General features: G+C 36.4%; 1 protein-coding gene across 2 annotated transcripts in view; it reads right to left on the reverse strand.

The window, feature by feature from the left end:
* The window catches only part of CCSER1 (coiled-coil serine-rich protein 1), a 1860678-nt gene that overhangs the window by 1836900 nt on the left and 11351 nt on the right, over positions 1–12427 (reverse strand). For both annotated transcript variants that reach the window (XM_006894481.1, XM_006894482.1), the window contains exon 2: positions 10481–10665. In XM_006894481.1, coding sequence (XP_006894543.1) covers positions 10481–10665 — 185 coding nt within the window. The remainder of the gene's footprint in view (positions 1–10480; positions 10666–12427) is intronic.

The raw sequence follows: 12427 nt of genomic DNA on the forward strand, positions 1-12427 counted from the left end.
GTTCAGAATCACAACAAGTAACAGGACTAGGTTCACTTAGAAGTGCTTAAATGTTATCAAGTCAAATACAACTGAGAGTAAGTTCTACACAAAATACCTAAAATCTGTTCTATGACTAACATCATTTCTGTACAGAACTCTGTTCTATACTTACCATCATTTTTGTACATTTAGCAATCCAATTAACAACAGATTTAATCTTGTTTTATCCTGCAACATCGTATAGACTTCGTATAGTTGAGGGAATACCGTGTATATACAGACTTACACCTTCAGGTGTGTTCATTTGTAAGGTACCAGGGATCCTTGGATCACTAGGCCAATCTCATCTACATATTCAAGAAATATTCATGAGTATGTGTGAGTACTATTAATATATATTAGCCTAAAGTATATTAATATATATTAGCCTAACTAATAATATTTATTCTGTGATGCAAAAGAACACTTTCATTCTTTTTTTAATTTTTTTGTAGGTTTGCACAAATCATCCATATACATACATCATGTTTTATAGATGTATTCTGTGTTTTATATAATCGTTGATATATATTTTTTATAAAATTACCATTGCTCTATTATCACTCCATCTCTTCAAGCCTCCATTAAACTTATCATTTAAAACCTTTAAAACTAAAAAATACAACTCAGCAAAGGGTCATCAGATTTTAACTATCTCCCACAGGTTTCAGGAGAATTTGTGTAAGGATGGTGGTACCAGAGAGAGAAAAAGTAAGAAAGGGAGACAAAAAAGCAGCAAGCTGTTAACATTTAGTGAATATAGATGTAGGCAATGAGAATTAGTTATACAATGATTCCAACTTTCTTATAAGTATGAAACTAATGCACAATAAAACCAAAATGTAAATAAATATTTAAATATAGAGGAAATCCACATCAGGAAATTAGTAGAATACCTAATGTATCTGCTTTTTAAAATCTGAAATTATAGTATGAAGCTGTTTGTTTATAGTCATATTTTCTTTTAACTCTATAGGGAAGTGAGGAGAAGTTTAGAAGTGTTGGAGAAACGACCAGAGGTGGAGGGGGCAATAAAGGTAACCACAGTTCATTCCACTGACTGTGAGTTCTATTTCGTACAATTCTATTTGGTGATATGAAAACCTCTGGAAGATAAAGTAACTGCATAAAACCTCAATATAATGTTAGAGAAATGGCTTTACAGCTCCAGGAACATGCAATTGCCAGCCTGATTTCCAGTTCAAAGTTGAAGAGCTGTGATAGTTCACTGGAGAAATTATTTGGACTCATTTTGCTTAAACTTTTGTTCTGCTTCTGGAACAGCAACAAGAAAAAAGCTATTTATGTGCCTTTACTTATCCTTAGACGACATGGGATATTCAATCACTACATTTATATAAGAAATCTGGACAACAAAAAGAGAAGACGTAAGAATCACTGACAAATCTGAATTAAGGGGAGAAATGTGGGGTCAAGATTGGTGGACGATTTATCAACAATCTGCATTATGCGGATGACACAACCCTGCTTGCTGAAACTGAGGAGGACCTGAAGTGCCTGCTGCAGAGTGTCAAGGACTGCAGCCTACAATATGGATTGAGGCTCAATGTCAAGAAGACAAAGATTCTCACCACTGGACCAATTGGCAGCATCAGGATGGATGGTGAAGAGATTGAGATTGCACACAGCTTTAGTTTGCTTGGCTCCATAGTCAACAGTCTTGGCACCAGTAGCCAGGAAATTAAAAGGCACATTGCCATGGGAAAGTCTGCTGTTAGGGACCTCTCCAAAGTGCTGAAGAGCAATGGTATCTCTTTGGAGACTAAGGTGCGTCTGATACAGGCCATGGACTTCGCAATCACTTGTTATGCATCAGAGAGTTGGACAATGACCAAGGAGGATAGAAGGAGAAGGGAAGCAATTGTTGTTAAGTGCCATTGAACTGTAGATAACTCACAGTGACCCTATGAACAAATGACTTAAACAACTTGTATAAATTTCATCATTTCTCTGAGTTCATAGGTTTACCAGAGGCAAGCTATTTCGGAAGTAGATGCCACACCTGCTTCCAAGGTTGTTTTTATTGGGGAGCTCCACCAAACACTATCCACCATGGGTAACCATTATCTCATTTGACACATCAGTGTCACAGTGTTTAGCATCACAGCAATCATGAGTTACCTAAATACAGCAAATGGACAGGTGTGAGATGATGTGATTCAGCCTATTTGAAAACACATTTGGTCAGAAGTATGGGGCTGGAATACAGTTTGAAAGCCAGTAGTGGGATAGATGGGTCAAATGGTACTTCTATTTCCAACTTTCTGATCAAGTGCCAGGCTGCCTTCCATAGTGTGTTTAACCATTTTACCTTCCCACCAGCAGTGTGTGAGGGTTCAGATCTCTCCTCATCCTCATCAGCATTTGCTGTTTGCTGTCCTGTTGAAATTTGCTTTTGTTGCTGGGGTGAGACTGTACTAGGCACTATATATTATACTATAAGAATTCTAACATGCAAAAATCCTATTTTTTTATGAACCTACAATGTAGTAAATAAAAGGAGATGCATTAAAATAAGTATATAGTAGGTGCCACAGATGTGAATAGCATTAAGAGGAAATTATTATTCACTAGAAAAATCAATAGAGGCACTATGGATCAGGGCTATCAATCTTAAATTAATATTCCAGCTAACCAAAAATGTAATTACATGTTTAATGAGTGATATCTGTGACTCTTCTTCTTAAAATTTATAAAGGATTGTGAAGAATGATTTGTGTGATTCCATTTCCATGAAAATATGAATGACTTCCTTTTCTCATTAAATATCCAGTGCAGCATGCAATGATACTCCCTTTAATTCCATTAAACATGACTTATACCAGAAGTTGGAATCATTATTTTAATCCCCCAAAAGCAATTAAAATTTTCAAGTGTTTGTAGATCTCAATAAGAACTTCAAAATAACACAGAGAAATTTACTGAATTGTATCTGCTGGTCTTTGCTCTTAATTTTGGGCTGGAGAAAATACGATGGTGCACACATCAAACAAGGCCTACAGAACTCTTCTGCTTTGGAGAATAGAAGTGTTTCATAACAGAATCTTTAGCTATTCAGACTGTAATTTCTTTTGTATCTTAGTATCACACAGTCTCTCAGAATCCCTCCTCAGGGAAAGCAGCTAAAGATACAGTGGTAAAAAGGAATGAAAGACACCAGGAAGCAAAGTATACATTTAATGTTGTTAGGTATTATCAAGTCCAAATTGACTCATAGCTGACCTTGACTGGGTTTACGGAGGTAGTAAATCTCATTAGGCATAACTGCTCATCTTTCTCTTGTGTAACAGATGGTGAATTCAGATCTTGTGTCTCAGCAGCCCCATTTCTTACCATTAAGCCATCAGAGATTCCTTACAGATTTGATAGGGTTTTGTAACTGAATATATAACATAAAAATTAGGGAGACTGCAGTTCATGTGTTTGTTTTTTCCTCCTCTTTTTTTATTCGTATGGTCACAATCTAATTCAAGCAAGTTTTGAATTATTCTGAATATATGTGTTCTGAATATTAGGAGGTCAACATGGTTGACTATTTTACTAACATTTTTATGTTCATTATTCCTATCTCTCAATCTAGAACTCTAAAATACCAAAGAACTCACTCTTTCATCTTAAGACACTACCTTAGAGGGTCTTAATATGTATTTATAAGGAACTCTGTTAGTCTAGCGATTAAGAAGCTGCACTGCCAACCCAAAGGTACATGGTTGAAATCCACTAGCTGCTCTACAGGGAAAAGATGTGCAATAGAGGAGAAAATAGTAAATTCAGACACAGCATGCCATCAAAAGTGAGCAGACAGCAAAGTTCATGCTTTTTGGAGGATGGGTTTTTGGTTTGTTTTTATTTTTTTTATTTTGTTTTTTATTTTCAACTATTGTCAGGCCAGTCTTTCATTGGTTTTATTCAGACATTCGTCTAGGTTATATAGCCCTGGTGTACAAGTTGCCGTGCCCTGGTCACTTGTGGTTGCTGTAAGGCTGAACACTGTGACACGGATGTGTCAAATGCGTTAATGGTTGGCTACCCAATGTGGACAGGGAGTGGGGTGGAGCTCCCCGATAAAACAAGCGTGGAAGGAGGAGTGGCGTCCACTACCATAATAGCTTGCCTCCGGAAACCGTATGAACCTGGAGAAAGGATGAAAGGCACCCAAGCGTTGAGGACTCTCCTTCATAGGGTCGCTATGAGTTGCCTGTGACTCGATGGCACTTAACAACAACAACAGTTGTCAGTAAGAATTAATTTTGGATTCCACAGAACTAAAATATAACAGGGAATACTGATTATCTACAAGTTAACATTTTCCTTTTCTTCTAGTCTTTTCAAATTTATATCTGGTCTGTTCTTACAAAAAGAAAAAATTCTAGAAGTTTATGTTTAACTATAGTATTCACAGTTCCGCATAAAAGCAGAAAGATGCCAAACTGCAAAAAGGGAAATTATGCTGTATCAGGGTAAAAATGTCCATAGATGAATCTTGTCAGAATCATTCAGCAGAAAGTATTTAGGGTAAATTTGTGGTTGCATTTGGTAAGCAATCTAAAGATATTTGAACTTTCCAAACCAACCTATTAATTTAATGAAAGAAAAATATTTCAAAAATTCTGGATTCCCAGAAATTGAGTCAAATGCAAAAGACAACTTATTTAATTTAAGTTTATATGTCTAAGAGGGAGCTCTGGTGGCCTAGTGGCAAGAATCTGCTCCGCAATCCCAAAGGAATGCAGTTTGTATCCACCAGGTGCTCCACTGGAGAGGAGGAGAGCAATCTCCTCCTGTGCCAGACAGATCCTATTTGACAGCACACAACAAGGAAAAAATATAAATAACATATATGTCTAAAAAACCAGGACGGGAGCAAAACTAAGAAGACACAACTCTTGATTATTAAATATTTCATTTCAGAGACCTTTTTTGCTTATAGCAACCTGTACAATGTGAAAAACAAACTCAAGGCTCTTTAAAGGACTGTGGATGAACAATAAGGCAGAAATAAGTAGGAAATCATAGCGAACTGAATTAACTAACATACAATGAAATATTTGGGGTTTTAATAGTCACTAGAGATTGAGATAGTTGACAGTTTTAGTTTGGTTGGCTCCACAGTCAACACTCTTGGTAAAAGCAGCCATGAAATAAAGAGACAAATTGCACTGGAAAAGTCACCTGTTGAGAGACCCGTCAAGAGTACTGAAGAGCAACAATGTCAGTCTGGAGACTAAGGTGTGCCTGATCCGGGCTATAGTCTTTGCAATTATGTGCTTTGCATCAGAGAGCTGGATAGTGACTAGGGATGACAGAAAGAGAATTGATACCTTTGAGCTGTGGTGCTGGAGAAGAGTGTTGAATATACCATGGACTGCTAGGAGAATAAACAGGTTTGTCCTGGAGAAGGTGAAGCTGCACTGCTCCATGGAGTCAAAGGTTCTGAACCTTCGTCTGACATACTTTGGGCATGTTGCAAGGAGGGACTGGTCCTTGGAGAGGGACATCATGTTTGGGAGAGTGGAGGGATGGCACAGGAGAGGAAGACCCTCAATGAGATGGATCGACTCTGTGATTGTGATGCTGGGAATGAGTGTATCAGAGATGGCAAGGTTGGCACAGGATAGAGCAGCATCTAGGGCTCTTGTACATTAGGGTCACTATGAGTCGCAAGAGACTCGATGGCACATAACAACAACAACTGTTCACCAAACCTTCCTGAGTCAAGCAACATCTTCCAGACACAAGGAAGACACATACTTTTAACTGCTTTTGCAACTAGTTCGGGTTACGTGACTATATCTTGCCAACAATCTTTGAGTGGAAATCCAGTGAGACTCTGCTGTGGGAGAGCATTTTCTCTCAAGAATCAGAGACTCAGGTACTGTTTTTCTTTTTAAAATAGTGGGAGACATTGATTGTGGTGGAAGCTGGTACAAAAACTTAAGAGAGAAACAGACAGAACTTAAGAGAGAAACAGACAGAACTCCAAATGCTTCCACTACAAATAAGTAGCATAAAAGAATATTACAAAATATACTAAGATTTGGAGGTTATTATTATCATGAAGTCTTACTTATCTTGACTAAAATGGTTGTGTACTTTTCCCCCCTAGCATATATAATATGCTAATCTCATCTGGAGTTAGATAATCTTGTAACTGTTTGGAACTGGACTTCTTAGAGAAACCACAACAAATTGCTTATGTATATCCAGGAATATACTTTGGAAGGAAAGTACCTGGAAAGAAAAAAAGTCCAATTTCAGAAAAAAAATGTTAGCAAAAGTGTTGCCAAAATGTTCCTAATAAGATTCTTGGGCTCTGGTGGTCTAATAGGTAGGGAGTTAGTCTAAAACCAAAATGTGGTTCATATTCACCAGCTGTTCTTTGAGAGAAAGGTGGGTAATTTCCTCCCACTTGACTTATAGCCACTGAAAATTTGCTGGAGAGTCAGTTATGACTCAATGATAATGAACGACAGAAGAGAAATATAAAATGACTCGTTATAAGCAATTTAAGGGAGTTTTTACTTACTGTAACCTTAAAAAAATACAAAATAAATGTCAATGCTTATCAAATTTTTCCAGATACCTTTTGTCTTCTTGTATTAAGTTCAAGGAATTTTCAATTTCTTTTGAGTTACTGTTGTTTAAAGAGCTAAAACAGTGCCCTCTCTTTTTTCAGATTGTTGCACATTAAAAGTAAATAAAATCCTTGGAATTGTGGGATATCCAGTTCATTTGAGTGGACCTTTCAGAAATTCAGAGGACTGAGAGTGGGGTGGAGCTCCCCGATTAAACAAGCATGGAAGGAGGAGTGGCATCTGCTTCCATAATAGCTTGCCTCTGGAAACCCTATGAACCTGGAGAGAGAGGATGAAAGGCACCCAAGCATCGAGGACTCTCCTTCATAGGGTCACTATGAGTCGCCTGCAACTCGACGACACTTAACAACAACAATAACAACAAATAAACAGAGTCACACACTCCACAAACTTCATACAGTTCATCCCCTCTAAGGAAGAGTCAGCTACTTTCTATGTATAGAATCTCTTGTTTGGTATATTTCTAACATGAAATATCCCTCAGTAAAGACTTTGATAACAGTCCTTAGCAAATCCAGACACACTCATAGGTTATGTTCTGAATTATGGTGACTGTTGTTGTTTTGTTATGCTTTGTCAAGTCAGAACTGACTTACAGCTGACCCTACAGTGGATTTTCAGAACCTATAAATCTAAGGGGAGGAAACTGTCCTTCTTTCACGCAGCAGCTGGTGGATTCTAATCATCTGCCTTTGAGTTAGCAGTGCAACTCCTTACCCATTAAACCAGTAGGGCTCTATATTTTTATGAGGTTGGTCAAACATTTTGTAACACTTTTTCTGGAAATAAGACTTCTTCTTACTAGGGTACCTTCTTTCGAAAGGCTTTTGATGCTTTTTTTTTTGCTTTTGGGTTGGCAATGCAACACCAGATCTCTGCATTCTACTATGAGTTAAAGAATATATTTTATGCATTTAAAATATCTTATTGTTGTTAAGTGCTCTTGAGTTGGATATGACTCGTAATGACCCTATGAAGCAAAGATCTGAATCTTGTCCTATTATGTGCCATCTTCACACTTCCTGACAAAGTAAAGCACAGTGCAGCAGTCACCATATAAATCTACCTGGTACAGGTTCTTCCTCTTTTTTCTTTAAGTAATTTTTTTTATTTTAATTGTGATTTTAACAAAAGTTTACAGAAAAGTTAGATTTTTATTCATCCATTGTTGCACATTTTTACTCCCTCTCCTTGCCTTCCCCCTTCCCACTGTTTACATTTGTGTGTGTGTGTTTATATATTCATTCATTGTTACACAATTACCTCGCTCTCCCCCCAGTTCTCTTTCCAATGTATCTCTCATTCTGAGAGCTTTCCATACATATAATTTCTAATAATATTTTCCTTTTAAACAGTTCTTTTTCTTTCTTTTCTTGACCCTCCAGACTTAAATTACTGAATCATTAAGCTAACTGAAATATTAGATACAAATTGTAAATGAAAACAGAAATTACAAAGTGCTTTTTAAAAATTATTTAATGGGAAAATTATAATACATTGGCATTTTTTTCTTACATTGTTTTATCAGTAAATCCAGTGAAGATGTGTAACTGTTGCACCAAATTTCTCTTCAAACCTTGACACAGTTCAACAGCGGCAAAGGTATTTTCCTGCCATCTAGTGGTACATATACTTTACTGCAGATCAAGGTTTTTGAAATATTTTTTATATGCCACAAATAAAATAATGAAGCTAGATTTTGGATTGGTTGGTTTATGTGTTTTTTAGATTGGTCAATTTCAAATCTTGAATTTTGATTACTAAACAGTAATTTTAAAGGTATCCAATTATATTAAGTAGTACGAGAAACATGAGATATAAAAGAATACACAAAAGTTCAACTTTGGCCAAGTTTACTAAATTCTATATAACAGTAGTAAATGTGGAAGTCTAGGGGCAAGAAGCTATGCTGAAATCCTGAAGGTTCAAGGCTACCAACTACTCCACAAGAGAAGGATGGGCAATCTCTTCCTGTGCAAGTAACTGCTTCTGAAAACCTGCTGGAGAGTCAGCTACGGGTCGGTTCTGATTGTACAGTTCACAACAACAGCAGTGGCATAGTTCATATGGAATTGTGCTTCCAACTCAAAAGCCACAGCTCTCTTTGAATCTATCAACAGTAACTTAGGAGAGAATGGGCAATCTCTTCTCTTCTGATTTACACCCTTGGAGACCCAATGGAGGGTCATCTATGAGTCGATTCCAATGAGAACAGCAATGAGAAGATAATTAATAAATACCTTTTTACTATGATATAATGGAGATTTAATAATCCTTCATCTATAAATTTTAATTCTACAAAAATGTCAACTATTTTAGCATGTTTTAATAACTATAAAAATAAAAGGTTATTCATATAACATGTATAGTTTTACAGCATGTCAAGGCACAAAAGGACAAAAAAGTAACATAAAGTACACACTCACACAAACACACCCTGCATACACTCACACAAACACACACTGAACACATTTTTTTGAATAAACAACTGTTGTTTTACAGTTATTTATTGGCCTAAGATTAAATCTAACCAAACAAAACTAATGATTTGACTCAAACACCACTCACTAGCATAAAACTCAAAGTCTCTAGTATAAGGTTTTTTTATGACACAATTATCAGATGTGATGACTTGATTATTTTAATTTAAAATTCATTTATTTAAAATATGAGGAACATGGTTAAATTGTTTTGCTTCTAACTACCATCAGTGGTTCAAACCCCTTAACTGTTGCATAGAAGAAACACAAAGCCATCTATTTCTGTGAAAATTTACAATCCTGGAAACTCCATAAACTGTTGTACTACTTTCTCTGAGGAATCTAGTCAACAGAAGTAATTTTTATTTTGGTTTTGAAATTTCTAAAATACAAGGCAATATCTCAAGTTACTTACTTTCTATCATTTCAACAACATATGCCCATTATTAGGGTAGGCAACTATTTCATTTATTTTTAAAGAAAAATCATGTTAAGTATTAGAAGTCAAAGGCACTGTTTTAAAAGGATATTGGGAAAGTGAATTCATAAGGCAAAGTTAAACTAACACTTATGAAGCCTAAGGACCAGGTACTGTTCTGTTATAAGCTGGAGCCAATTTGACATCATCTAACAATAATACGAGGGTTGGGCCCCTCATGTTGCAGTCTTCCTTCTGATACTGTTTTACTCAGTGAGGACATTTCACACCTCCACAGCTAGACACTTTGATCTAAAAGTCTAAACTCAGATATAGTTCCCCGTTGCATAATCTACTGCCACCACCCTTGCCTTGAAAGAAAGTGTCCAGCCTTTGACATTTGGACAAGGAAGGCATTCTGGGCTGTTAGCCACCTGAAATGTATTTGAACTTGAGAAGACTATTTCTCCTTGGTCCTCAAAGTATCCTCATCCCATATGGTAGGACACTGCAGAAGACAGGTGAGCAGGTCCGCTACAGGGTTTAAAGCTAGAACTGGCATGAATGTATTTGCAAGATGAAGAGATGCTATGAAATGATACGATACGATACAAAGGTCAAAGATCAACCACTGGAAAACATTTTCTCAGTTTATTCAACCAAGGTCTTATTCTAAATGGAGAGTACAAAGATTACCATCAAAGCAAACATGACAGTAGGGGGCGCTATTCCCCCGTGCATCTGTTGTAACCCATAAGTTTCTGACGTGAAAATTTGCATGCATTACCCTTGATGTCAACTATAGGGACCACTGTCCCTTCATATGTTGAGATGAGCATCCTTATGCATGCATTCATTTTCTTGCAAGGACTCAATGCATCCAATATATAGCTGTATAGAATAAATGTCTCTTCTATTATCTGCAGACTACTGTATGCACTTACCATGCTATTCATTTTTGAAGATGAGGAACCTGTCCTCTGCTTTCTTAGACTATTAATGTCTTCAATATTTCCATCTTTAGGTTTCACAATCATTCTGCTACTCCCTGCAGTTCCTTCTGATGAGGATCGCAGCCGCCTCTCTATGAATCTTCCTTCCCGATAGGGACTGAAGCTACTGGCAAGAACTATGAAAGAAGAAAGGAATATAAATTAACATAGGTGCTTAGAATAGCTTTTGTAGACAAACGGAAAACTCATGATGTCTTTTAAAATTACCTGTCACAAAACTTTTAAATGTCTTTGTCTAATCAAGATTCATTTCACACTCTTTGGGTATGTTGTTAGGAGAGGTTATTCTTGGGAAAGAACCATCATGGTTGGAAAGGTGGAGGGTTGGAAACAAGAAGATGACCCTCATCCAGATGGACTGACACAAGTGTGTCAGAAATTATAAAGATGGCACAGGACAGCACAGGGCTCAGATCTGTTGTTCACAGGGTCACTATGCTCTTAATTTAACTCAACAGCACCTAACAACAACAATCATGTAATCTTCTTGGATATCATATCCTTTGTAATCAACTTTGTCTTCTTCACATCTTATCACTTATCATATAAGCAATTTCATTATTACCTTCAAATTGTATACATATTTTTATTATTTCTTAGTATATTTTCACCTAATATTGTAGTCCAAACACATCTACTCTTGTCTTAATGCAGTAACTAGCTGTTATCAAGCTGATTCAGACTCATAGCAGCCCTGTGTGTAAGTGGAACTATGGCTACACAGGATTTTCAGTGAGTGAGTTTTCAGGAACAGATTATTAAGCTTTTCTTACAAGGTACCTCAGGGTAGCCCCTCTCATCTTTTGACCAGCAGTAAAGTATGCTAAGCATTTTTACCACCTAGGGATTCCATATTAACACAAAAGCTAATAGCTCTTCTTATGAAATCTCTAATATCCACCAATCTTTTGGTCTGCTCTTGTTAAATAGGACTTTTTCGTGTTCCTGAAATATAGTGCCTCTGCTTCAAGGTCTTTACATTCACTATGCTTCTAGTAAATACCTGTATTATTTACTACAAAAATATTCATATCTCTGCTAATAGATATTTTAAGTCTTCATGAGGTATTATCCTAAGTATATTTAAAAATTCAAACTACTACATCACTACCTACTTCCTAATTCTTTATTTTTTAAGTTCATTTTTAGCATTTATCACAAAATATATTCATTTATTTATTTCTCTGTATCCTCAACAGCATGTAATTTTCATGAATGTAGGATCCATGCAAAATCTATATGTTCACTGTTATATCCCTAGTACTTAAAACAATAAATATTTTTAATGAATGTGAAAAATGAATGAAATAATTTTTCTATCTAGGCTAATTCACTTATTGAATTTATGAATTTTTTTTTTACTTTAAGATTATTGTGTAGAATAAATCCATTCAATGTATGGGAGTTCTTTCCTACTGTATTCCAAGAGCTCATTATTCTATTTATATTTTTATATCTAATACACTAGACTTACATGAAATACCAAGTTAAATATACTTCTTAATAAATGAAGAATATAGTTATGAAAATTCATATTGTCATCAATTCTTCAATATAAATTATATATTTTATTATGTCTTTCAGTTTTAAACTGGTGGTTGTTGTTGTTGTTATGTGCCGTCGAGTCGCTTACGACTCATAGCAACCCTATGTACAGCAGCCCAAAACTCTGCTCTGTCCTGTGCCAATCGCACTGTCTCTGACACTCGCATACCGATTATCCCAGTCACTGAATCAATCCACCTCATAGAGGGCCTTCCCCTCCTGCGCCGTCCCTCCACCCTGCCAAGCATGATGTCCTTCTCCAAGGACCAATCTCTCCTCACAACATGTCCAAAGTATGTTAGACAGAGGCTCAGAGCCCTTGCCTCCAAGGAG

This window comes from Elephantulus edwardii, unplaced genomic scaffold (genome assembly GCF_000299155.1).
Source record: "Elephantulus edwardii isolate Elephantulus edwardi_28Jun2011 unplaced genomic scaffold, EleEdw1.0 scaffold00144, whole genome shotgun sequence".
Taxonomy (NCBI): domain Eukaryota; kingdom Metazoa; phylum Chordata; class Mammalia; order Macroscelidea; family Macroscelididae; genus Elephantulus; species Elephantulus edwardii.